The sequence below is a fragment of the Carcharhinus amblyrhynchos genome, chromosome 15, assembly GCF_965287045.1.
Source record: "Carcharhinus amblyrhynchos chromosome 15, sCarAmb.v2.hapA, whole genome shotgun sequence".
Lineage (NCBI taxonomy): Eukaryota > Metazoa > Chordata > Chondrichthyes > Carcharhiniformes > Carcharhinidae > Carcharhinus > Carcharhinus amblyrhynchos.
In genome coordinates, this window is record NC_137338.1 from 77,931,171 (window position 1) to 77,958,333 (window position 27,163).

The 27,163-nt window shown below is 49.9% G+C and overlaps 1 protein-coding gene across 1 annotated transcript; it reads left to right on the plus strand.

Annotated features, from left to right (window-relative positions):
- The first annotated feature begins 952 nt into the window (after positions 1 to 952).
- On the plus strand, positions 953 to 25,337 carry LOC145353492 (rab GDP dissociation inhibitor alpha). Its single transcript, XM_080204297.1, has 11 exons — positions 953 to 1,644; positions 5,271 to 5,378; positions 5,951 to 6,050; positions 8,452 to 8,586; positions 11,993 to 12,191; positions 16,142 to 16,273; positions 18,019 to 18,118; positions 19,831 to 20,002; positions 21,627 to 21,771; positions 22,913 to 22,967; positions 24,787 to 25,337. Exons 1-11 carry the CDS (start codon positions 1,600 to 1,602, stop codon positions 24,937 to 24,939), a joined length of 1,344 nt encoding a protein of 447 aa, XP_080060423.1. The 5' UTR covers positions 953 to 1,599; the 3' UTR covers positions 24,940 to 25,337.
- The last annotated feature ends 1,826 nt before the right edge of the window (positions 25,338 to 27,163 follow it).

Consider the following 27,163-nt stretch of genomic DNA (forward strand, 5'->3'; position numbering starts at 1 on the left):
CTCCTAGTTCTTATGTTCTCATTTCCTCTAAGCCCTCGGATCCTAGTCTCCCCACTAATGGAAACATCTTCCCCACTCCATCTAGGCCTTTCAGTATTCTGTAAGTTTCAATTAGATTCCACCAGCCCCCCCGCCCTTCTAAACTTCATTGAGTACAGACCCAGTGTCCTCAGACACTCCTGATATGTCATTCCCAGGATCATTTCCTTTTGGACTGTGGGAGGAAACCCAGAGCACCTGGAAGGAAACTCATGCAGACACGGGGAGAACGTGCAAACTCCCACGCAGACAGTGACCCGAGGCCGAGAATCGAACCTGGATGTCTGGCACCGTGAGGATCCTTCTTTCTTCCAATGAAGTCACTGTGAAATTCCCCTAGTCGCCACACTCCGGTGCCTGTTCGGGTCAATGCGCCGAACCAGCAGGTCTTTCAGACTGTGGGACGAAACCGGAGGAAACCCATGCAGACACGGGGAGAATGTGCAGACTCCACACAGACAGTGACCCAAGCCAGGGAATCGAGCCTGAGTCCCTGGCGCTGTGAGGCAGCAGTGTTAACTGCTGTGCCACCATGCTGCCCATCCCTGGCCCCATGAGACAGCAATGCTAACCACTGTGCCACCCAACTGTCCTCTCCACCTGTCATGCCCTCTTCAATGACTTACACAGCCAGCTCCCTCTGCTCCTGCTATTTCATAATATCTCGCACACACACACACAATAAATAGCGCACAACTGCAATTCCTCCTGTTTCTGTTCCTTAAAGATGAAAAGGGGGAATTTAATAATCTTCAAGATCACTTGCTCAATCCCAGGGTTTTGCTCAATCAATTTCCAGCTCCTGTAGGAGTGGTTTCAGGATTACCATTGGTGCAAAATGCGGAAGCTTCTTCCTGATAGATTGGCTGGACTACTTTTCTCCCTCTTTTTTTTGCTCAGATTTAGGGCTGGGCATGCCAGCATTTTAAAACACACACTGAAAAAGCAATAGTGCCTCAGTTCCTGCTGGGAGATATCTGAATTGGATTTCCTCATTTTATTGTTTTGCAGTCGAGATTAAGGCGGGGTGGGGAGGGGAAGGGAAGATGCTTTGTTTTGCACTGTGTGGTTTAGAAAGATAGATAGACAGAAAGAGAGAGAGAGGGGAAAAGAGAGAGGGACTCTTTTGCTAGGACGATGCACAACACTGCAGTGCTAAGGTAGCCATCTTTGTGAATTAGTCTCTTTTTTCTGGGGGGGAGGCTTGCTTTGACTCGTCTGTGAATAACACTGTCAAATCTCATTCTCCCCCCCCCCCACCCCCCGCACCCTAATTAAGAGGGGGTTAAGTGCAAAAGCTAGAGATAGTTGCATTGCAGAGAGATCTGGAGTTTCTTGTTCTGAAACTGTTTCCAATTTTAAGAAATATTGTAATCATTCAGGAAGCTCTTCTGGCTAAAGGGAGTCGCTGCAGTCTCCTCTCTCTCTCTCTCTTTGCTGGGGTAACAGTGTTGCATCCAGTTGGGAACTCCCTCAATCTTGAGATCTTAAAACAAATTCCCTCCCTCCCCTCTCTCTCTCTCTCTTTCCCCCCTCCTTCCAACCCCTCACTCCACAACCATGGACGAAGAATACGATGTGATTGTTCTGGGAACAGGACTGACTGTGAGTTTTTTTTTAAAGTCTCTGTAATCTGTGCCTCTGAAAGTACTGGTGAGAAAGGCAAAACATGATGCTTCGCCAAATCCTCGTGGATGTAGAAATGTTATTGTGCATTATTGGTTAAACGCAAAATCTTGCCTTAGCTGCATAAAATACCTCGTATGTTGTTGTACACGTTTAAACGCCTTGAATCTCAAATGGGTGAAATAGCTTTTACAGCATAGATATAATTGCATATGGTTAAAACTCAGCACCTTATGATCTTAGCTACATACTGTGTATGTTTTTAAGTGTCTTAAATGCATGAAATGGCTGCATAAATATAACTATATGTTTAAAATTCACATCTTGATTTAAATGCATAAAATAGCTTAGCTGCATTACATTCTTGTATATGCTTAAAATTCAGCATCTTGTCTAAAATGCCTGACGTTAACTACATAGATATTATGTTTAAAATTAAGTGTCATGATTTTAGCGATATAAATATTGTTTAAAATTCATATCTTGTCTTAAATGGTTTAAAATCTGATGTTGTATAATCTGTGTTCAAATTCAAAATCTGAAGCACATGAAATAGCTCAGTGGCATACATAGTAAATGTTTAAAATTCAATATCTTTTAAACATTCAACATGTTAAATGCATGAAATATCTTGTATAAATATTAGTCTATATGTTTGAATTCAATATTTTAAAATGCATGCAATATCTAATAATATATTGAATTCAAACATAGATCAAATATTTATACAAACTATTGCATTTAAGATGTTGAATTTAAACGTATAGTCTATACAATTAAGATATTTCATGCATTTTTAGATATATATTAGTCTAGATATTTAAATTCAATATCTTAAATACATGGAATATCTGAATTGTATAAATATTAGTCTATTGGTTTTAAACTTCAAATATTGCCCTCCAATGCAATGCAAATTTTGTTTGTTTAGATTTGACAGCATGTCAAATGAATACACCCAAAGATCCTAGCTAATGTATAAATCTCAGCCAGTATGACCTGGTTAAAACGCAAATTCTTGCCCTCCATGCATGCAGAATCCATAATGCCGAATGTGCGTGCACATCCCTGCCTGCGATAAACAAAATCTTTACCAAAAATTATCCCTGTCTTTACAGCAATTTCCCCCCCCGCCCCCCTTCGCTTTATCCGAAGCGAGTTTTCTGCTTTCCCTCCCGAACCCTGGAAGGATTTGCTTAAGAAATTCCGACTGGGGTCATGATGGGTCGAGGTGGACGATAAGGAGATTTTGGACCAATGCCTTTCGGGGAGATGGGTTCAGATGTAGTGAGACTTGGCTGGGAATTTTGGATCCAGTGCAGATTGCTGTACCCAAGTCTTGTCAGTCCCTTCCCTGCTGCTGTTGCCTGTATCACAGATGGTCGGCTTTTTCTGAAATGTCCCCTTAAGGTTATTTTCTCGACCGCAGTGCTTATCACAAAACTGAGGTGTGTGTCCGTTTGTACCCAAATATTCCCCTCTGCAGAATGAATCCTTGCGTTATTTCCTCGATCGATGTCTTTTAAAAAGCCCGGTCTCTTAAGAGATACATTTTTGTTTTGGAAGAATAGCCTTATTGATGGGTCGTGTGCTTATGCAACTGTCTGTGCAGACTCGTCCCTGGACTAGGGTGGGGTTGGAAAAACGTGTGATGTTGTCCACAGAGAGTTGGGGGGGGGGGCGGATTGGGGATGAGTGAAGGAGGTGAATTTATCGCTGATGTTCCAGAGGGAGGGGGGAAACGAGCTGAGGGAATTTTGAGATTTGCAGCTCAAGGTTTTGTTTTGGTGGGGGGGGGAGGAAGGAATGGATCTTTATCTGCCCAGGTCTGTTGAGGATGACAGCATTGTTGTTGGTTTAAAATGACGAGGGCAGTGCTTCCCCTGGGTGCTGCCACGATGTTGACAAAATGGGTGGCATCCCCAGGTAAAGGAATGAGCTTGAGGGTGGGGGGGGGGGGGTTGTTATTAGGGCCTGGGTGCTACTGTGTCCCCATCATCCCCAACCCAGTATCGAGTGGGATTCGGTACCTCCCACTGGGATGATCGCTCGCTCTCTCTCTCTATAACGTCCCCTGTCCCCCCACTCTTTCTTTCACTTTTCTCCCTCTCCCTCTCTTCCACCCCCGACTCTCTCTCTCTCTCTCTCCTTTCCTCTTCCCCCCCCACACCCCCATCCTCCCATCCCCTCCTCTGTCTCTCTGTCTCTCTGTCTCTCTGTCTCTCTGTCTCTCTGTCTCTCTGTCTCTCTGTCTCTCTGTCTCTCTGTCTCTCTCTCTCTCTGTCTCTGTCTCTCTCTCTCTCTCTCTCTCTCCCTGTCCCCCCCCTCTGTCTCTGTGCCCCCTGTCCCCCCCCCTCTGTCTCTGTGCCCCCTGTCTCCCCCCCCTCTGTCTCTGTGCCCCCTGTCCCCCCCCCCTCTGTCTCTGTGCCCCCTGTCCCCCCCCCTCTGTCTGTCTCTGTGCCCCCTGTCCCCCCCTCTGTCTGTCTCTGTGCCCCCTGTCCCCCCCCTCTGTCTCTGTGCCCCCTGTCCCCCCCCTCTGTCTCTGTGCCCCCTGTCCCCCCCCCTCTGTCTCTGTGCCCCCTGTCCCCCCCCTCTGTCTCTGTGCCCCCTGTCCCCCCTCTCTGTCTCTGTGCCCCCTGTGTCCCCCCCTCTCTGTCTCTCTGCCCCCTGTGTCCCCCCCCCTCTCTGCCCCCTGTGTCCCCCCCTCTCTGTCTCTCTGCCCCCTGTGTCCCCCCCCTCTCTGTCTCTCTGCCCCCTGTGTCCCCCCCCCTCTCTGTCTCTCTGCCCCCTGTGTCCCCCCCTCTCTGTCTCTCTGCCCCCTGTGTCCCCCCCTCTCTGTCTCTCTGCCCCCTGTGTCCCCCCCCCTCTCTGTCTCTCTGCCCCCTGTGCCCCCCCGTCTCTCTGCCCCCTGTGCCCCCCCCTCTCTGTCTCTCTGCCCCCTGTGTCCCCCCCCCCGTCTCTCTGCCCCCTGTGTCCCCCCCTCTCTGTCTCTCTGCCCCCTGTGTCCCCCCCCGTCTCTCTGCCCCCTGTGTCCCCCCCCCCCTCTCTGTCTCTCTGCCCCCTGTGTCCCCCCCCTCTCTGTCTCTCTCTCTCTCTGCCCCCTGTGTCCCCCCCCTCTGTCTCTCTGCCCCGTGTCCCCCCCCTCTGTCTCTCTGCCCCCTGTGTCCCCCCCCCTCTGTCTCTCTGCCCCCTGTGTCCCCCCCCTCTGTCTCTCTGCCCCCTGTGTCCCCCCCCCTCTGTCTCTCTGCCCCCTGTGTTCCCCCCCCTCTGTCTCTCTGCCCCCTGTGTTCCCCCCCCTCTGTCTCTCTGCCCCCTGTGTTCCCCCCCCTCTGTCTCTCTGCCCCCTGTGTTCCCCCCCTCTGTGTCTCTGCCCCCTGTGTCCCCCCCCCTGTCTCTCTGCCCCCTGTGTCCCCCCCCCCCGTCTCTCTGCCCCCTGTGTCCCCCCCCCTCTGTCTCTCTGCCCCCTGTGTCCCCCCCCCTCTGTCTGTCTGCCCCCTGTGTCCCCCCCCCCTCCCTGTCTCTCTGCCCCCTGTGTCCCCTCCCCCTCCCTATTCCTGGTGTTTGCTGTCACCTTGCTCCAGCCTTATCCGCATTGTCTTTTTCAGGAATGTATTCTGTCCGGTATCCTCTCCGTCAATGGGAAGAAGGTTCTACACATGGATCGTAACCCCTACTATGGTGGGGAGAGTTCGTCCATCACTCCACTGGAAGAGGTAAGACCCAGACGGCAGGGGGCTGGCATTCTGCGTCTCCCAGACAGTGGGGGCCGGCGCTCAGTGTCTGCCTCATGGGGCCCCAGATGGCGGGTGGGCGTTGCTGTGCCTCCCAGATGGAGCCCCAATGGTGGGGAGCCAACAGTCTGTGTCTCCCAGAGGTTGGGGACATGCTCTGTGTCGCCCAGACGTCGGGGGCCGGTGCTCTGCGTCTGTCACACTGGGGCCCAGATGACGAGACTGACTGGGGCTCAGACAGACAGCAGGGGCCGCAGGCCTGGTCTCCCAGATTGGGGCTCACGTTTTACAGGACCCCCTGTACCCCACATGCCCCCTCGAGCGCTGTCTGGTCATCTTCCCCCTTTGTATGTGCCCCCTGCAGCGCTCTCTCGTGCAGGCTCCTTTGTGCCCCAGCTCCTGTCTGTCACACAGGCTGATTTCCGGGGCAGCCTTGTCTAGGTGGAAGCCTCACCTGGCAGGAGGTAGGGGTGAAATGCCTGGAGTGTGCTATGCTGTTGGACGTTTTGGAGTTTGCCTGACATGTACAATGTGTTGGTGTCTCCCTCCCCCAGCTATACAAGAGATTCGGTCTTTCCGATGCTCCTCCGGAATCCATGGCTAGAGGGAGAGATTGGAATGTCGACTTGATCCCCAAATTCCTGATGGCCAATGGTAAGTCAGAAAAGCACGACCTGTTTTATTTCACAAAGTTTCCATCTACTCCCCAACGCAGCATGACAACGGCTGCTGTGTGGGCCACGGGAGGCCAATTCAGCTCCTGTCTCAAACCTGTTACACAGGAACAGGAGGAGGTCCATTCAGCCCCTCTTGAGCCTGTTGCACAGGAACAGGAGAAGGTCCATTCAGCCCCCTCTCGAGGCTGTTACACAGGAACAGGAGGAGGCCATTCAGCTCCTGTTGATCCTGTTTTCCCCCATTCAATGAGATTATGATGATCTGTGGCCCATCTCCATATTCTCCCCCCCCCACTTTTTTTTTCTTTCTCTCGTCCTCTCTCTGTTTAATGTGTTTGGGTAATCATTCAATTGCAAGAGATTTAACATTAACTGACCCGGCATCAATTGCCGTTTCTCAGAGAATTCTGAACCCCCCCTCAGTCCCTGAAAGCTTAACCTGTGTTCCACTGCACCCCCACCCCTGTCCCAAACTCTTCCCAACCAGTGAGAAGTAGTTTCTTTCCAACCTGTCTGAATATCTCAAACTTCCATCAAATCGCGCTTATGCTGAGTGCTTTGCCGAGGCAGTGGGAAGTGTAGGCAGAGATAATGGATGGGAGGCTAGTTTGCATGATGGATTGGGCTAAATTCGTAACCTTTTGTAGTTCCTTGCAGTCTTGGACAAAGCAGGAGCCACACCAAGCTGTGATACAACCAGAAAGAATGCTTTTTATAGTGCATCTGTAAAAGTTGGTGAGAGTCGTAGCTGCCATGCCAAATTTCCTTAATCTTCTGAGAAAGCAGAGGTGATGGTGGGCTTCCTTAACTATAGTGTCAGGGGGACGAAGATTGTTAGTGATCTGAACACCTGAAGACTTTAAGCTCTTGACCCTTTCTACTTCTTCCCCATTGATGTAGAGAGAGGCATGTTCTCCACTACGCTTCCTGAAGTCGATGACAATCTCCTTCATTTTGTTGACATTGAGGGAGAGATTATTGTTGCTGCACCCGTTCACCAGATCCTCTATCTCATTCCTGCACTCTGTCTTGTCATTGGTTGAGATCCGACCCACTACAGTGGTGTCATCTCCCCAGGGTCAGTATATCCCTTCTTGAGATGTGGGGCCTGGAACATTCAACACTGAACTTCTCTCCCTGAGGTCAGTATGTCCCTTGAGGTGTGGGGCCCGGGGTTGCTCACAGTGCTTCGTCCAGCTGAAGTCTAACTACTATCTCTTTCTATTCGCATATCGCGTCAGCGAGGCCACTAAAACCCTGCCAGTGTTGACCCTGTGATTTTTAAGAACCTCATTGTTGATGATGTTCTCATGAAAGATCCGGCACTAACGTTGTTGGGGGGGGGGAGATTCACCTGTGGCTGGCTCCTCTGAGCTCCTGGGGCCTGGGTTTAGTGTTTACAGCCCCAGAAACAGGCCATTCAGCCCCTCTACTGATGCTTCGGCTCCCACCCCCCTATTTCCTCTCCCACCCCCATATCCTTCTATCCCCCCCAACCTCCCTTAATTTACCAAGACAATTCACTCAACCATGCCCTATGGGAATGATTTCCATGTTCTCCCCAGTGGATTTATCAATGATTGCCTGAGATGGACGAAGGGTCGTCAGTGAGGTGTAGAGTCATACAGGTCTACAGCATGGAAACAGGCCCTTCAGCCCAACTTGTCCATGCCACCCTGTTGTTACCACTAAGCTAGTCCCAATTGTCTGCATTTGGCCCAAACCCCTCTATACCCATCTTACCATGGAACTATCTAAATGCTTTTTAAAAGACAAAATCGTACCTGCCTCTGGCAACTCATTCCAGACACTCACCACCCTCTGTGTGGAAAAAAATTGCCCCTCTGGACCCTTTTGTATCTCTCCCCTCTCACCTTAAACCTACACCCTCTAGATTTACACTCTCCTACCTTTGGGAAAAGATGCTGACTATCTACCTGATCTGTGCCCCTCATTATTTTATAGACCTCCATAAGATCACCCCTCAGCCTCCTGTGCTCCAGGGAAAGGAGTCCCAGTCTATCCAGCCTCTCCTTATAACTCAAACCATCAAGTCCTGGTAGCATCCTAGTAAATCTTTTTTGCACTTTTTTTTAGTTTAATAATATCCTTTCTATAAAAGGGTGAGCAGAACTGTACACAGTATTCCCAAGTGTGGCCTTACCAATGTCTTGCACAACTTCAAGACGTTCCAACCCCTGTATTTATAAGGTTGGTCCAGTTCAGAATCAGGTTGATGGGAACTGCCCCATTATCTTTCTCTTTCTCCCACCCTCCCTCCAGGTGGTTGCTGCTGTACGCAAGTTAGGGAGTGAAGTGGGGAGTAGGGAGAGGCAGGGCATGGGCATGTGGCCTAGTTGACTGGTTTCTCTCCACAGGCCAGCTGGTGAAGATGTTGCTGTATACCGAGGTGACTCGCTATCTGGACTTCAAAGTGGTCGAGGGGAGCTTTGTCTACAAAGGCGGAAAGATCTACAAGGTGCCCTCCACGGAGACCGAGGCCCTGGGCTCCAGTGAGTGTGCCAGATGTTCGCTTGGCATACCTAGCCAGCAGTCCCCATCCCACGTTCCTCAGGGCTCTGTCTCCGCCATCTTGATAAACGGGCCGCGTGAGAAATGTAAATTGGGAGCATCAAGAATTTCTGGCACCCAAGGAGTCCATTCAGCCCATCGTTACCTCTCCTGGTCCCTTTGAAAGGTCTATCCAATTAGTCCCCAAACACGCGCACTTTTTTTTTGTACCTTTTTTAAATGTGAATCTGCTTCCATGACCCTTTCAGGGAACGGTTTAAAGTTCTTTATTGCATCTTGTGTCGGAGGGGCGGTGTGCTGTCAGTGGATTGGCGCTGTGGGGGAGGGGGCGATTCGGTGCCGGGGGTGTGTGTTGGAGGTTCGGTGCCGAGGTCGGGGTCCGCACTGTCGCAGAGTTTGGTCGGGCGGGGGGGCGGAGGTGCTGTTAGTGGAATCTTGATGTAGGCACAGTAAGAAGTCTCTCAACACCAGGTTAAAGTCCAACAAGTTTACTGGTGGCACAAGCTTTCGGAGTGTCACTCCTTCATCAGGTGAGTTTCACAAACAGGGCGTATATAGATACAAACTCAATTACAAGATAATGGTCGGAATGTGAGTCTTTACAGGTACAGGCAGTGCGAGAGGAGAGAGGGATAATCACAGATTAAGGAGGTGTGAATTGTCTCCAGCCAGGACACTTAATAAGATTTCACAAGCCCAGGCCAAAGGTAGTGTGACATGAACCCAAGATCCCGGTTGAGGCTGTCCTCATGCGCAGAACTTGGCTATCAGTTTCTGCTCGGCAATTCTGTGTTGTCGTGTGTCTTGAAGGCCACCTTGGAGAACGCTTAACCAAAACACTGCCAAGCAGATGAGACAACGGAACTACGGAATCTACATGCACACCAAGAACAGGAAACTTGAGAAACTTGGCATCACCACCAGCAGCAGCCAAGCCTCCCCTGGTACCACAGTAGAAAATGGTACCACTGCAGGGAAGCCCATTGTCAATGTGTCGGACTACACACTTCAGCCAGACAAAATCCAAGGGCTCAATTCCTGCCCCACCACCAAAATAGACCCCATCAGTCTCGCAGAGGACACAGAGGAATTCATCAGGTGAGTGAGGGTGAGGGAATTCTTCCACAAACCCCAAGAGGCCAACAGTGAACATAATGAGACAGCCAATGAACCAGATTGGCCGACAGAGATCCGCAATGCAGCGACCAAGGAGGAAAGAGTCCTATTGGACTCCTCTGGAAGGCCGCTGCCCTCGATTCGACATGTATGCCCAAGCCGTCAGGAGGTGCGTCAACACCAGATTCATCAACCGCACTCACAAGACAGCCCTGAACATCACCCAAGCACAACACAACGTCACCTGCACTCTCAAACCAACTGCAACATTGTCATCAAACCAGCAAAGGAGGGGCCATCATCATACTGAACAGAACGGATTACTGCAAAAGCATACCGACAACTGAACAACAAGGAACACTACAGAAAGTTACCCGCAGATCCAACCAAAGAACACCCATCAACTCAACAGACTGATCCAGACCTTCAGAGCACCCTCCGTGCTCTCATTCCATGTATTCCCCGCGTTACAGATCTCTACTGCCTCCTGAAGATACACAAGGCAAACACACCCAGCTGTCCCATTGCTTCGAGCAATGGGACCCTGTGTGAGAACCTCTCCGGCTATGTTGAGGACATCCTGAAACCCATCGTACAAAGAGCCCCCAGCTCTGTTGGAACAATACAGACTTCTTAACAGAAACTCAGCACACATGGAGCAGTTGAACCAGGAGCACTCCTCATCACAATGGATGTCTCGGTGCTCTCCACCACCATCCCCCACGATGATGGCATTGCTGCAAGTACCTCAGTACTCAACGCTGACAACTGCCAATCTCCAAGACGCAATTCTACAATTCACCTTGGACCACAATGTCTTCACCTTCAACAACCAGTTCTTCATCTAGACACATGGAACAGCCATGGGGACCAAATTCACACCTCAATATGCCAACACCTTCATGCACAGCTTCAAACAAGACTTCTTCACCGCACAGGATCTTCAACCAATGTATCTAGTGTATAGCATCGATGACATTTTCTTCCTTTGGGCTCATGGTGAACAATCACTGAAATAACTATGTGATGACACCATCATCAAGTTCCATCCCACCATCAGACTCACCATGGACTACTCTCTGGAATCGGTTGTATACTTGGACACCCATATCTCCAAGGACGGTCACCTCAGCACTTTACTGTACCACAAGCCTGTGGATAACCTCACAGTGCTCCAGTTTCCACCCTAAATATGTTAAAGAAGCCAGCCCCTATGGACAAGCCCTTCATATACACAGGATCTGCTCAGATGAGGAGGATCACAACAGACATAGGAAAACTACAGCACAAACAGGCCCCTCAGCCCACAAGTTGTGCCGATGATATCCCTACCTACTAGGCTTCCCTATAACCCTCAATTCTATTAAGTCCCATGTACTCATCCAGAAGTCTCTTAAAAGACCCTATTGAATTTGCCTCCACCACCACCAGCAACTGATTCCACTCACCCACCACCCTCTGAGTGAAAAACTTACCCCTGATATCTCCTCTGTACCTGTGTCCCCTCGTAGCAATCATTCCGACCCTGAGAGAAAAATCTTGAATTAATTAATTAATGACATTGTTAATTAATTTTAAATCATGAAATCTTGGGTTCATGTCACACTATCTGTCACCCCCATGACTTACCTGGGCTTGTAAAATCTCACTAACTGTCCTGTCTGGAGACAGTACACATCTCTTTAACCTGTGCTTAAAGCTCTCTCCACTCACGTTGTCTGTACCTTTTAAGACTTGATTTCCTGTAAAGACTCGCATTCCAACCATTATCTTGTAATTGAGTTTGTGTCTATATATACCCTGTTTGTGAAACAATTCCTGCACTCACCCGATGAAGGAACAAAGCTCCAAAAGCTTGTGCCACCAGATAAACCTGTTGGACTTTAACCTGGTGTTGTGAGACTTCTTACTGTGTTTACCCCAGTCCAACGCTGGCATCTCCACATCATTGAAGTGTACAAATTAGCTTTCCCCCATTTGAAAAGCGAACCCCAATTTTTAAAAACTCTTTTTTAATCTGAGTCAGGGAAGCTGGGTTGGGGGGGGGAAGAGGGTGCGGGGTTGGGTGGGTGATGCGCACTGGGGAAAGGAGGGGGGCCGGGGGTGTGTGTGTGTGTGCCGGGTGGGGTGCGAGAATGATTGATTGAGAGAATCCTGTTGAGGTTTTTGTGAACATGCTGAGGGGTTGTTCTCCTCCCGCAGACAGGGGTCACGTGGCCGCAGGGTTGTCTTGTTCAGACCTGACCATTTTCTCTCTGTCCTACCCTCCAGACCTGATGGGGATGTTCGAGAAACGGCGATTCCGCAAATTCCTCGTCTTTGTGGCTGCCTTCGATGAGAACGACCCCAAAACCTTCCAAGGCGTAGACCCTGTTGCCACGACGATGAGGAAGGTCTACAAGACCTTTGACCTGGGCCAGGATGTGATCGACTTCACGGGCCACGCCTTGGCCCTCTACAGGACGGACGAGTACGTTTTCCACTGGCTGCGTTTTGACAAGTGATTCCCTTGTATAGATGCTCCCCAGCAGAGCAGGAAAGGGGCGGAAGATACAGTGCAGTTCAGTGTAACTCCCCTGTTGGAGTAACTGTGTTGGATTTTGGGCCCAGGGTCCCTAAGAGGCTAATCGACCAGACGAGAATTGCTGCTCTCGGTTCTGAATAGGCCTCATCCTGTTCCTCTGCAAGATGCTTGAGAGGGGCTGAATGGCCTCCTCCTGTTCCTGTGTAACAGGCTTGAGAGAGGTTGAGTGGCCCCTTCCTTTTTGAGGAAGTGTTGAAGATGATGGATGAGGGAAAGGCAGTGGATGTTGTCTACATGGACTTCAGTAAGGCCTTTGACAAGGTCCCTCATTGCAGACTGGTGCAGAAAGTGAAGTCGCGTGGGATCAGAAGTGAGCTGGCAAGGTGGATACAGAACTGGCTCAGCCAAAGAAGACAGAGGGTAGCAGTGGAAGGGTGCGTGTCTGAATGCAGGGTTTGCTATGCAATGAGGCGGGTAGAATTAGGGACCTTGCGGTGAAGGATCCTCTTGGAGAGAGTGATCATTGTATGGTGGAGTTTCTGTTGCAGATGGAGGAGGAGAAAGTGGGTTCCCGGACACGCGTCCTTTGTTTGAATAGAGGGGAGTACGGTAGGATGAGAGAAGAATTGGCGAATGTGGACTGGGGGAGCGCGTTGGAAGGTAGGTCTGCTGAGGAGCAGTGGAGGATCTTTCTTGGTGCTCAGCAGAAATTTATTCCGATGGTCAAAAAGGACCGTAGGAGAGGTAATAAGCCGTGGATAACGAAGGAGGTGAAGGAAAGTGTTAAATTAAAAGCGGAGGAATTTAGAGTAGCTAAGAGCAGTGGGCGAGAAGAGGATTGGGAAAGGTTTAAATGTCAACAAAGATTGACAAAGAAGTTGATAAAGGAGGGTAGGAGAAGCTATGAAGCTGGGCTAGCACTTAATATAAAAACGGATAGCAAGAGTTTTTATAAATATATAAAAAGGAAGAGGCTGGCTAGGGTGAACGTTGGTCCTTTAGAGGATGAGAAAGGGGACCTAGTGGTAGGGGATGGGGATATGGCTAAGGTCTTGAATAACTTTTTTGTTTCTGTCTTCACGGAGGAGGACGTGAATAATTTGCCAGGTGTTAGCGATGGAAAGGTGGTAGGACTGGAGGATCTTAATGACATTACTGTTACTAGAGAGGTGGTGCTCGACAGACTGGAGGGGCTGATTGTGGACAAGTCCCCAGGACCGGATGGAATGCATCCGAGGGTTCTGAAAGAAATGGCGGAGGTGATAGTGGATGCCTTGGTGGTTATTTTCCAAACGTCGCTGGATTCCGGGGAAGTGCCGGAAGATTGGAAAACGGCTAATGTTACGCCGTTGTTTAAGAAGGGTGCCAGGCAAAAGGCGGGGAATTATAGGCCAGTTAGTTTAACGTCTGTGGTAGGTAAAATGTTAGAATCCGTCACTAAGGAGGAAATTGCGAGGCATCTTGAAGGGAATTGCTTGATAGGGCAGACGCAACACGGTTTCATTAAAGGGAAGTCGTGTCTGACACATTTACTGGAGTTCTATGAGGATGTGTCTAGGGCAGTGGATAGAGGAGAGCCGGTGGATGTGGTCTTTCTGGATTTTCAGAAGGCGTTTGACAAGGTACCTCACAAGAGGTTATTGCAGAAGGTCAGGGGACATGGAGTTGGGGGTAGGGTGTTAGCGTGGATAGAGGATTGGTTGTCAAATAGGAGGCAGAGAGTGGGGGTCAATGGGTGCTATTCGGCTATTTACAACTTATATAGATGATCTGGAGGAGGGAACCGAGTGTAGGGTGTCGAAATTTGCTGATGACACCAAGATTGGGGGAAAGGCAAATTGTGCGGAGGGTGTGGAAAGTCTGCAGAAGGATCTAGATAGGCTGGGCGAATGGGCCAGGAAATGGCAAATGGAATTTAATGTTGGCAAGTGTGAGGTGGTCCACTTTGGTAGGAAGAATGGTAGGAAGGACTATTACTTACGTGGCGAAAAACTGCAGCAGGCGACGGTGCAGAGGGACCTCGGGGTCCTTGTGCATGAGTCGCAAAAACCCAGCTTGCAGGTGCAGCAGGTGGTCAGGAAGGCGAATGGGATGCTGGCCTTCATAGCAAGGGGGATTGAATATAAAAGTAGGGAGGTCTTGCTGCAGCTGTATAGGGCATTGGTGAGGCCGCAGCTGGAGTACTGTGTGCAGTTTTGGGCGCCGCACCTGCGCAAGGATATTTTGGCCTTGGAGGGAGTGCAGAGAAGGTTTACTAGGCTGATACCGGAGTTGAGGGGGTTGAGCTGTGAGGAGAGGCTGAATAAACTAGGCTTGTACTCGTTAGAGTTTAGAAGAATGAGGGGAGATCTCATTGAGACGTATAAGATGATGAATGGGATGGATAGGATAGAGGTGGAGAGACTCTTCCCGCTCAAAAAAGACAGTAGGACTAGGGGGCACAGCCTCAAGATAAAGGGGAGGCGGTTTAGAACGGAGTTGAGGAGGAACTTCTTCACTCAAAGGGTGGTGAATCTCTGGAATTCTCTGCTCGTTGAAGTGGTGGAGGCTGCCTCGCTAAATATTTTTAAGACGCGGGTTGATGGGTTTTTGATGAGAGAGGGGATTAAGGGTTATGGGGAGAGGGCGGGAATGTGGAACTGAGCCACGACAGATCAGCCATGATCTTATTGAATGGCGGGGCAGGCTCGAAGGGCTAGATGGCCTACTCCTGCTCCCATTTCTTATGTTCTTATTTCTTATGTTTGACGAGTGGCGTGATTCAGGGATCAATGCTGGGACCTTTGCTGTTTATAACAATTTGAAGGACAATGTAACTGGATTGATTAGTAAGTTTGCGGACACAAAGGTTGGTGAATTTGCAGATAGTGATGAGGACCATCAGAGCATACAGCAGGATATAGATCAGTTGGAGACTTGGGTGGAGAGATGGCAGATGGAGTTTAATCTGCTCAACTGTGAGGTAATGCATTTTGGAAGGTCTAATACAGATGGGAAATAGACAGTAAATGGCAGAACCCTTAAGAGTTTTGATAGGCAAAGGGATCTGGGTGTAGAGGTACACAGGTCACTGAAAGTGGCAATGCAGGTGGAGAAGGTAGTCAGGAAGGCATACGGCATGCTTGCCTTCATCGACCAGGGCACTGAGTTTAAAAATTAGCAAGTCATGTTGCAGCTTTATAGAACCTTAGTTAGGCCGCACTTGAAATATAGTGTTCAATTCTATCCGAAGGATGTGGAGGCTTTGGAGAGGGTACAGAAAAGATTTACCAGGATGTTGCCCCGTATGGAGGGCATTAGCTTTGAGGAGAGGTTGGAGAAACTTGGTTTGTTCTCACTGGAGCGACGGAGGTTGGGGGAGACCAGATAGAAGTCTACAAGATTATGAGGGGCATGGACAGAGTGGATAGTCAGAAGCTTTTTCCCAGGGTGGAAGAGTCAATTACTAGGGAGCGCAGGTTTAAGGTGTGAGGGGCAAGGTTCAAAGGAGATGTATGAGGCAAATTTATTGCACAGAGTAGTAGGTGCCTGAAACTCGTTGTCGGGGGATGTAGTGGAAGCAGATATGGTAGTGACTTTTAAGGGGTATCTTGACAAATACATGAATAGGATGGGAATAGAGGGATATGTCCCCAGAAGGGTAGGGAGTTTTAGTTCAGTCGGGCAGCCTGGTTGGTGCAGGCATGGAGGGCCGAAGGGCCTGTTCCTGTGCTGTAATTTTCTTTGTTTTTTTTCTTCTGATCCTGTGTAATAGGCTTGAGAGGGGCTGAATGGCCTCCTGCTGTTCCTGTGTAACAGGCTTGAGAGGGGGAACGGGATGTCAGGACATGGGCGGAGGATGTACTAGATGGTATTTGCGTTGGGGTCTTTCACAGTTCTGTTCTTGTGCTCGATAGCTATCTGGACCAACCCTGCCTGGAAACGATCAATCGCATCAAGTTGTACAGTGAATCATTGGCACGTTACGGGAAGAGCCCATACCTTTACCCTCTCTATGGACTGGGGGAGCTCCCACAAGGCTTTGCCAGGTAAGGGGGTCTCTGGGTTAGTGAGCCTGTGTGTCGGATGGGTGGGGTGCTGCTGCTGCTGTGGGGATGGGTAGCATCACGACTGACTATGACTCCGAATCCCATATCCCTGTATCCACCATCATCACCCACCAGCACCTCTGTGCTCATTGACCCGCCCTCGTTAACTCTGTAACTCTCCTGCAGCCCCTACAACCCTCCCTATCTCTGTAACCTCCTGCAGCCTCTACAACCCTCCCTAACTCTGTAACCCTCCTCCAGTCCCTACAACCCTTCCTATCTCTAACCGCATCCAGCCCCTACAACCGTCCCTCTGTAACCCTCCTCCAGCCCGTACAACCCTCCCTATCTCTGTAACTCCCTCCAACCCTCCAAGATCCCTGTGCTCCTCCAATTCCAGCCTCTCGATCATCCCCCTTTTAAAATGCTTCTTTAAAACTGGCCTTTTTTTTTAACCAATCTTTTGGTTTCCTTTCCCTGAAATCTCTGTGCCTTGGGGGTCAGACCCTCTCTGATGCTGCTGTGAAGTACCTTGGGGCTGGTAGAAGTTGCTTTGGAAACAAAAGTTATTGCTGTGTTCTACAATGGGGTGCATGTGTCTGAAGCCTGTATTCTCTGATTATCCAAACTCTTGAATGGAAAGCAGCAGCAGTGTAAATGCCGGTAGTCAGTGGGTTTGGCAGTCTATGTGTCAGTGAACTGTGGGTTCGATTCCAGACTTGGGGGAAACCCGAGTTCAAAAATCCAAGTCAATGCTCCCAGTCCAGCTGACCGGATATAATTTCATTATTAGCATAATAAATTGACATACTGAGTGAATATCAATCCTGCTTCAACTCAGGCCAGCAGAGGAGGCCATTCAGCCCCTTAATCACATTCCAAAATTCAGTGCTCTTGGAGATGAGAAACTTGAGTTCAGAGGATAGATTTGGAGAGGTTAGCTTTGCAGCCTCACAGCTCCAGGGACCCGGGTTCAATTCCCAGCTTGCTGTCACTGTGTGTGCGGACACTGTTCGTTCTCCCTGTGTCTGCGTGGGTTTCCACCGGGTGCTCCAGTTTCCTCCCACAGTCTGAAAGACGTGCAGGCTAGGTGGATTGGCCGTGCTAAATTGCCCCTTTTAGTGTCCTGCAATACGTAGAATTAGAGGGATTAGTGGGGTCAATATGTGTGGGCTACGGGGAGAGGATCGGGGTGGGATTGTTGTCAGTGCAGACTCGATGGGCTGAATGGCCTCTCTTTCTGCAGTGTAGGGATTCAATGATTCTGGGTTGAGACTGTCCTCCTTGGAGAGGAGAAGGCGACATGGTGGCAGAATGGTTATCGCTGCTGCCTCATAGCTTCAGGCTCCTGGGTTTGATTCCCACAACTCCAGCCCCCATGTGCCATGGGAGTGATTTGTAATTTCTCAGTGCTTGTCCCTAATATTCCTTTCCTCTCTCTCTCTTTCTCTCTCTCTCCCTATTCCTCTGCACCCCCCATCTCTCTCTCCTCTCCTCTCCTCTCCTCCTCCTCCTCCTCTCCCTCTTTCCCCGCCTCTCTCTCTCTCTCTCTCTCTCTCTCTCTCTCTGTCTCTCTCTCTCTCTCTGTCCCCCCCTTTCCCTGCCCCCCTCTCTTTCTGTCTCCCCTCCGTCTTTCCCCACCTCTCTTGCTCGCGCTCTCTCTCTCTCTCTCTCCCTTCCCCCACCTCTCTCTCTCTCTCTCTCTCCTTTTTCCCTCCCTTCCACGCTCTCCATGTCCATCTCAGGCTCAGTGCGATATACGGAGGCACCTACATGTTGAACAAGCCAGTGGATGAGCTGGTTTTTGAGAATGGACGAGTGGTCGGGGTGAAGTCTGAGGGTGAGGTAAGGATAACAACGTGTTTTGTTGCCCCTGGGTCATCGGGACCCTCTGCCTGTGCCCCTTTCCACCGTAGTCCCGCAGTCACGGTCACGCTGAAATCTGCACCCATTCTCACCGAGATGTCTCCAGGCATCTATCTTTAATGGCGAGGCCAGAGTGGCTGGCAATCCAACCATGGGAGGCATCACTTCCTGCGCTGGTGCAGCGCTGAGGGAGGGTCAGGAATAATAACGCTGAAACAATTGCCATTTGTTATAAAAACCCAAATTTTGAGTCAAATTTTCTTCTATAACATTGGTTGTACGACACAGGCAATGGGCAAGTGTTACTGACCAGATCAGAAACTCCAAGGAGCATTATGAAGTTAGAGTAGACGCCAACTACTTCTGATTTTTGGCATTTGTGTGAGGGTAATGTGTTTCACTCCAGGTGTTATTCTATTGATCCGCTGTGAAGCTTTTACCAAAACAAACTTTATTTAACAGCTTAAACACTAACAAAAAGAATTAGTGTAACTTTTACCAAGTGAAATGTTTAAAATATGAGATGCCATTCTTAACTGCTCATCTATCTCTATATTGGTTCCAATTTAAGCAATATTCTTCACTGACTTAAACTCCTCGTCAAACTCAGTTAGCAAACAACACAGGCTTATGTGCTGGTATGTGGGTTGCTAGTCCCCAAGTCTCCAGAATACCTCTGTAGAGGGAGAGAGAGAAACCTCTTTTTCGTAGCAGGTCCTAAACAACAGCCTCCGGTGAGAGAGAAATACATCTTGCTGCTTTCAGGATCAAACAGAAATGAACTGAGTATTTTTTTTTCTCTCTCCTGTAAGCTTGGCTCCACCCATTCACATGACCTTATCTCTTGACAATCAACCTAATTAAAATCCCAGAGGAAGAACAAAAATGCATTAATTCAGATTAAAACATTTTTTGGTCACCGCACTTGTGGAAGGATATATTGGCCTTGGAGGGAGTGCAGAGAACGTTCACTAGGCTGATAGCGGAGATGAGGGGGTTAGCCTATGAGGAGAGACTGAATAGACTGGGTCTGTACTCATTGGAGTTTAGAAGGCTGGGGGGGGGGGGGATCTTGTATAGACGTATAAGATAATGAAAGGGATGGATAGGGTAGAGGTAGAGAGATTCTTCCTGCTCAAAGGATAGCAGGACTAGAGGGCACAGCCTCAAGATAATGGGGGGGGGGAACGGTTTAGATCGGAGTTGAGGAATTTCTTCACTCAAAGGGTGGTGAGTCTCTGGAATTCTGTGCCCGTTGAAGTGGTGGAGGCTACCTCTGAATATATTTAAGTCACGGGTGGATAGGTTTCTGATAGACAAGGGAATTAAGGGTTATGGGGAGAAAGCGGGAAAGTGGAACTGATCCACTTCAGATCAGCCATGATCTTGTTGAATGGCAGGGCAGGCTCGAAGGGTTAGATGGCCTACTCCTGCTCCTATTTCTTATGTTCTAACATATACCCCCATTATCTCAGATCAATTATTAGTCTGCATTGTCAGCATGCCTGGTGCAGACATATTGGCACCATATAAAACAGCTGAATATCAAACATACCCCGCACAAGAAACATGCTAAAAATACATTTCTTAAAGGTACAGTGTCATCACACGGAAGTCGAGATGTTTCTGATGGAAGGGTGTTGTTTAAATTGTTGTAGTTATTTTTTATTTAATCCCCTTCCTGCTCATAGGTTGCTCGCTGTAAGCAGCTGATCTGTGACCCCAGCTATGTTGCGGAGCGTGTGCAGAAGGTTGGGCAGGTTATCCGGGTCATCTGCATCCTCAGCCATCCCATCAAGCAGACCAACGATGCCAACTCCTGCCAGATCATCATCCCTCAGAACCAGGTCAACAGAAAATCAGGTGAGGAGGGGGACCGTGGGGAAGCGAGGGGGAGGGGGGGGGGGGGCACGTTTTGCTCACGGAGCCAAGACTTGGGTCCTCTGCATGGAGACGTGCTGCACCCGCGGTGGGAATCGCGAGCAGGGGTCATGCAGCTGGACTGAGCTCCAAGCGCCGTGACCCTCTGGGGACCATAGAATCTCTACAGTGCAGGAGGAGGCCATTCAGCCCATTGAGTCGGCACTGACAACAATCCTACCCAGGCCCTATCCCCGTAATCCCATATATTTACCCCCCCCCCCCCCCCCCCCACCAAGTCCCTCTAACCTAAGCATCCCCTGACACTAAGGGACAATTTGGCACAGCCAGTGCACCTAACCAGCACATCTGTGGAACAGTGGGATGAAACCGGAGCACTCGGGGGAATCCTAGAATCCCGACAATGCAGAAGGAGGCCATTCAGCCCTACGTGTCTGCGCTCACAACACTCCCACCCAAGCCTCTCTTCTTTTAACCCCGTGCATTTACTCTAGATAGTCCCCCTGACTCTACGGGTCAATTTGGCATGGCCAATCCATCTAACCTGCGCATCTTTGGACAACGGGAGGAAACTCGAGCACCCGGAGGAGGAAACCCGCGCAGATACAGGGGGGAATGTGCAAACTCTGCACAGACAGTGACCCAAGCCAGGAATCGAGTTTTAGTGTCAAGGATTTGTGGCCCGGTTATGTTTGAGGAGCTGCACGTGAGTGAGTGTAAGAAGAGGGGAACTGTTTCCTCTGCAGGCGGGAGGGGATGTGGGTGGGTCCAGGAGCGCTTGAATAAAGTTTGTGACTCAGCGGGATTAGCAGTTTAATGGGTTTGAAGTTGAACTGGGGGTGGGGGGAGGTGGGGCAACAGTATAAGATGGTCACTAAGTGCAATTGTGGGAGTCGCCCCCCCCCCGGGGAGTGGTTGAGGTGAATCCTGTCGATGTGTTTAAGGGGGGAAGCTGGATAAACACACAGTGGGAGAAAGGAATAGGAGATGGGGGGGTGGTGGGGGGAAGATGGAGTACAGAGGGTGGCACAGTGGTTAGCACTGCTGTCTCACAGTGCCAGGAACCTGGGTTCAGTCCCCACCTCAGGATACTGTCTGTATGGAGTTTGCACATGCTCCCTGTGTCTGTGCGGGTTTCCTCTGGGAGCTCCGCTTTCCTTCCACACCCCAAAGGTGTGCGGGTTAGATGGATTGGCCATGTTAGATTGACTGTATTGTTGGTGGGGGCTTACAGGAGTAGGGCCCTGGTGGGATTGTGGTGATTGCAGCAATGGGCCGAATGGCCTCCTTCTGCGCTGTAGGGACTCCGAGGTGCGGGAGGAGGCTAGTTTGGGGCGGAAACACCAGCATGGAGCAGAGGGGCCGAATGGCCTGATTCTGGGGCTGTAAATCAAGTCTGTTTATTGGTGTCACAAGCACGCTTACGTTTAACACTGCAGTGAAGTGACTGTGAAATGTGTTGAGGAGTGAGGGTGTGGAGATAGGGATGCAGCTTGGGGCAGGTGTGCGTGAGCTCCTGACAAGAGACGGGGAGCTGGTGACACCAGGTGTTTTGCCTCCCCTAGCCGAGACCACCCTGATGTGTGTGTCCTTCTACCCCCTCCAGATATTTACGTCTGCCTGATCTCCTACGCTCACAATGTTGCTGCCCAGGGCAAGTACATCGCCATAGTCAGTACCACGGTGGAGACGGCGGAGCCAGAGAAGGAGATCGAGCCGGCTTTGGAGCTTCTGGAGCCCGTGGACCAGAAGTAAGTGTTCACCTTTCTGTGCCGGATGTGGGGCTCGGTGGGGGGCTGAACAGAGAGAGAGCTTCGACACCGGGGATCACGGGACGCTGAGCCCCACATTCTCCCTCACTTCCGTCCCAGATGTGGCTGCTGTTATTGTCCATCTTTCCCCACCACCTGCCCCTTGCCAGTTGCCCCCTTCAGAAGGTGGTGGTGAGGAGCGGCCTCGAACACAACTGAAGGGTTTGCCAGGGCCATCTTGGGGGCAGCTTAATGTCCTGTCAGTCATAGCGGGTTTAGTCACAGAACGTAGCAACATGTCTGTCAGTATGCCAGCGGTCTCTCTTTATAAGTGTTTGAGGGAATGAATTAAACAACGCCCAACACCTATGAGCAGTTTATAAGTGTGAACTGTTCTTTATTAACATTTACAGATCCATTACGAGAAAGACCCATACTCGCTTTCAGTGAATAATTAATAAGTTATTTATTTAACTAACCGGGAGCTTTAACTAAACAAGTAACATGTCGATTAAAATGAGATACTACTGGAATGCTGTTCAAATAAATACAAGGACCATTCATTATCCAAAAACCTAATAACAATAGAAATTTATACACACTCAAAAATATACAGCCAAGTGTTTTGGCTTTGGAAAACCTTTGGAGTTCTTCTGTCGATTCCGTTGTCTGTAAGCTTTTTCTGATTTTGGTACCCTTCATAGTTCTTTTAGTTTTTAGCTGGCAGGGAGCAGTTCTTTCCTCTAGAGAGGTGGCAGCTCTTCAGTTGATCTACAGGCAGGCAGTTGAGTTCCTCTTTATAACTGTGATGACCTAATCAACTTTCCTACCCCAGGATTAGTCTGATGTTATCAACAGCAGCAAACTCAAATTTGATAGGTCCCTGATAGCTGAGTGTCTTCTTTAAACTGATAGGCTGTCAAAATTCAAAAGCCTGTTACCAAGGCAATCCTGATGTTTGGTCCTCGTTACAAATATTGCAGTCTGGGTCCCTGCATTTAAATGTCCAAGCACTGAACGTAAAACCACACTCGTCTAATTCCATTTCACAACACTCAAGGTTGGGATGATGATGCACGTGTAAACGTTTCCACTAACCTGCGAACATTTCTCTCTCCCATCCTGTCCCCACTTTCTCCAGGTTCGTCGCCATTAGTGACCTGTACGAGCCAATAGAAGACGGGACAGAAAGCCAGGTGAGTAGGTCCCAGAGCCATTCTGCCTGCGATCGGGCCCAGTCCTCCTCTCACCCATTCCCCCCTCTCTCTCTCTCTCTCTCTCTCTGTCTGCTTGGTGTCCGAGGTGGCGCATCGCTCCCTCAGCACTAGCGTGGGGTTGGGCATGAGAGAGCTGGACCCAGGTTAGTGTGAACACCGGGGTGAATCCTTGGCGTCCCGTTGCTGTGTTTCAAAGGCTCAGAAGAGAGCAGTCAGGAAGGTTACTCTGAAAACACTTGTCAGGTTGCAGCTAGAGTACTGAATCCACTTCTTAACCATCCACGGATAATTTTGCCCCTATAGAAAGATCAAACAGGCTGGCACTGTCATCTTTGGAAGGAAACCGAGGGGAGATTTTTACTGAAATTCAAAATTCTTGGGGTGATGGGGTGTGACTGAGTGGATTGAACAGAAGGGGGTGTTTTCTCGATGTGGGGCATTTTGAGCAGGGCCAGCATTAAGCACCCCTTGAAACGACTACCGACGCCACTTGGGCAGCACAGTGGTTAGCACTGCTGCCTCTCAGCACCAGGCACCCGGGTTCGATTCCCAGCTTGGGTCACTGGGTGGAGTTTGCACATTTTCCACGTGTCTGCGTGGGTTTCCTCCGGGTGCTCAGGTTTCCTCCCACAGTCTGAAAGATGTGTAGGTTAGGTGGGTTGGCCATGCTAAATTGCCCCTTAGTGTCAGGGGGACTAGCTAGGGTAAATGCATGGGATTATGGGGGTAGGATCTGGGTGGGATTGGGTTTGATACAGACTCAATGTGGGGTGGGGTTAGCGCTGGTAAGGAGTCTGAGGAAGAGTGTTTCACAGCGGGCGTTACAAGGTGGAACCTACTCCCTACGAGGGGAGGTGATGAAGAATTTCAAGAGGAAATTAGATTTTCAGGACTACAGAGTGAAAGGAGAGGACATGAACTTGATGGGCCGAATGGCCTCCTGCTGTGCTGTTCTGAGATTTCCATTCAAAGCTTTTGTAATGCTGTCCCGAATGCTGCTGCAATACTCTGCATGACCACAGGATGGTGTCAGTGGCCCATGTCAGGGCTGAGGACTGATGTTCAACAACAGCCACCTACATTTAAATAGCGCTTTTAAACCTGCTAAAACATTTCAATTTCATGGCAGCATTACAAAGCAATCTTTAATGGCCGAATCTCATTATGTGACAATAGAGACCAGGGAACCAAAGACTCGGTCAAAAACATTGTTTTTTTTAAGGAGCATCATAAAGGAGCAAGAGACAGGAGGTTGTAGGGACTGGAGGAATGTTTGAATGTTTCCTCCCCACCGTCCTGCCTTCCAGGCTAGAAGCCCCTGGGTGACAGACTAGTGACCTGTCCCGGGAAGTACTAAGCAATGGAAACAAGACTGAAGTCTGGCTTCGTGCACCACTGGGTACAGGAATTGAATCAGAATCTCATGATATCCCTATATTCCTGAAGCCTGGAGGCAGACAGCAGTGGGGGCTGCAGTTCATCGAATATGTTCAAGTCTGGGTTAGACAGATTTCTGATTGACAAGGGAGGGGCTGTACCAGACAGGAAAGCGCAGTCGAGGCCACAATCAGATCAGACAAAATCTTATAGAATGGGATAGCAGGCTTGAGAAGGGCTGAATGGTCTTCCCCCTGTTCCTGTGTAACAGGCTTAAAAGGAGCTGAATGGGCTTCCCCCTGTGCCTGTGTAACAGGCTCGAGAGGGGCTGAGTGGCCCCCCATGGCCATGCTGGTTTGACATTCTCTTCTTTGAAAATCTCTCTGATGTGACGTTACCCCCTCTTTCTCCCCCTCCCCAGGTCTTTGTGTCCCGCTCCTACGACGCCACCACCCACTTTGAGACAACGTGCAACGACATCAAGGACATCTACAAACGCATGACGGGGACTGACTTCGACTTCGAGAACATGAAGCGCAAACAGAACGATGTCTTCGGCGAGGACGAGCAGTAGCGGGAGCAGCTCGCCGGAGCGATGGCCAATGAGGTTCACCCTGCCCGTGCACAGAATCCCCCCCCCCATCCTTCTCCATCTCTCTCTCTCTCTTTCCACCCCATCTCCCCACCTTTCCGTCTTAACATTCCTCCGATAATATAAACGAGTGGACTGGTCGCCTCACAAAGTCAAATACTTTGAACAGTTGTCGCCGGGATGTACTCCCCTTCCCTTCCCTTCCCTTCCTCCCACCCCACCCTGCGAGTGCCACGTGTCGGAGGGGCAATTGCGCGAGAATTAATTGGGTTTCAAACAATAAAAAAGAAATGTGTGCTCCTGTTACCCTGTCAAGGCAGCTGGTAACCAGACAACTGCTAAAAGGACTGAAATAAAGATATCAAACATCCTGTCTGTCACCCTTGTTGTCCCTCTTTTTCTCTCTCTCTCTCTCTGTCAGAATCCCCAAGACTGGTTGTTCATCCCTGGGATGTGGGCGTGACTGGCCGGTCGTCCCCCCGCGCCCCCCCCCCCCCCCCCCCGCACCCCCCCCCCCCCCCCCCCGCCCCCGCCCTTGAGAAGGTGGTGGGTGAGCTTGTCATCTTGAACCCAGTCCCACGTGGTGTAGGTACACCCACAGGGGCAGCACGGTGGCACTGTGGTTAGCACTCCTGCCTCCCAACAGCAGGGACCCAGGTTCGATTCCTGGGTTGGGTCACTGTCTGTGTAGGGTCTGCACGTTTTCTCCGTGTCTGGGTTTCCTCCGGGTGCTCCGGTTTCCTCCCACAGTCTGAAAGATGTGCTGGTTAGGTGCATTGGCCGTGCTAAATTCTCCCTGTGTACCCGAACAGGCGCCAGACTGTGGTGGCTAAAGGATTTTCACAGTAACTTCATTGCAGTGTTTATAGAGAGTCATAGAGGTTTACAGCATGGAAACAGGCCCTTTGGCCCAACTTGTCCATGCTGCCCTTTTTTTAAAACCTCTAAGCTTATCCCAATTCCCTGCATTTGGCCCATATCCCTCTGTACCCATGTAACTATCTAAATGATTTTTAAAAGATAAAATTGTACCCACCTCTCCTACTACCTCTGGAGCTTGTTCCAGACACTCACCACCCTCTGTGTGAAAACATTGCCCCTCTGGACACTTTTGTATCTCTTCCCCTCTCACCTTAAACCTATGCCCTTTAGCTTTAGACACCCCTACCTTTGGGAAAAGATATTGACTATCTAGCTGATCTGTGCCCTCCATTATTTTATAGACCTCGAGAAGATCACCCCTCAGCCTCCTGTGCTCCAGAGAAAAAAGTCCCAGTCTATCCAGCCTCTCCTTATAATTCAATCCATCAAGTCCCGGTAGTATCCCAGTAAATCTTCTCTGCACTCTTTCTAGTTTAATAATATCCTTTCTATAATAGGAAGACCATTGTTAATGTAAGCCTACTTGTGACTAGTAATAAATAAACTTAAAACATAATTAGGATGGAAATAGAGGGATATGGTCCCCAGAAGGGTAGGGGGTTTTAGTTCAGTTGGGCAGTATGGTCAATGCAGGCTTGGAGGGCTGAAGGGCCTTTTCTACATGCTGTAATTTTCTTTGTTGTTTATTGCTGTTCAGGAGGGAGTTCCAAGATTTTGACCCAGCCACAGTGAAGGAACAGCCAATATAACTTCCGAGTTGGGATGGGGTGTATGTGTGTGGGGTGGGAGGGCAGGGGCTGGTGGTACCCACGGTGGGTAGAAGTGATGGGATTGGGTGACACTGTGTAAAAGGAGCCTTGGCATGTTGCTGCAGTGCATCTTGTAGAGGGTACACACTGCTGCCGCTGTGGTGGAGTGAACGTGGTGCCAATCAAGCAGGGGCTGCTTTGTCCCGGACGGTGTCGAGCTTCTCGAGTGTTGTCGGAGCCGCGCTCATCCAGGCGAGTGGGAGAGTATTCCATCACACTCCTGACTTGTGCCTTGTAGATTTTTACAGGACTTTATTCATGGGGATGTGGGCATCACGGGCTAGTCCAGCATTTATCTCCCATCCCTAATTGCCCCCTTGAGGAGGTGGTGGGTGCGCTGCCATGTTGCACCCCTGCAGTTCCATGTGGTGTAGGTACACACAGCGCTGTTAGGGAGGGAGCTCCAGGATTTTGAAGGAACGGCTGATATATTTGCAAGTTGGGATGGTGGGGGAGGGGGAACTTGAATCATCACAGTAGTTGGGGTATGTGGCAATGGTAATTTCTGCACAGCA

What these genes read in the sequence shown, in the direction of transcription:
- LOC145353492 (XM_080204297.1), top strand. Translation starts at nt 1,600, where the DNA reads ATGGACGAAGAATACGATGTGATTGTTCTGGGAACAGGACTGACT. An exon ending in CAAATTCCTGATGGCCAATG is followed by an intron (nt 6,051 to 8,451) that starts GTAAGTCAGAAA and finishes TTCTCTCCACAG; the next exon opens with GCCAGCTGGTGAAGATGTTG. An exon ending in GGGTGAAGTCTGAGGGTGAG is followed by an intron (nt 18,119 to 19,830) that starts GTAAGGATAACA and finishes TCCTGCTCATAG; the next exon opens with GTTGCTCGCTGTAAGCAGCT.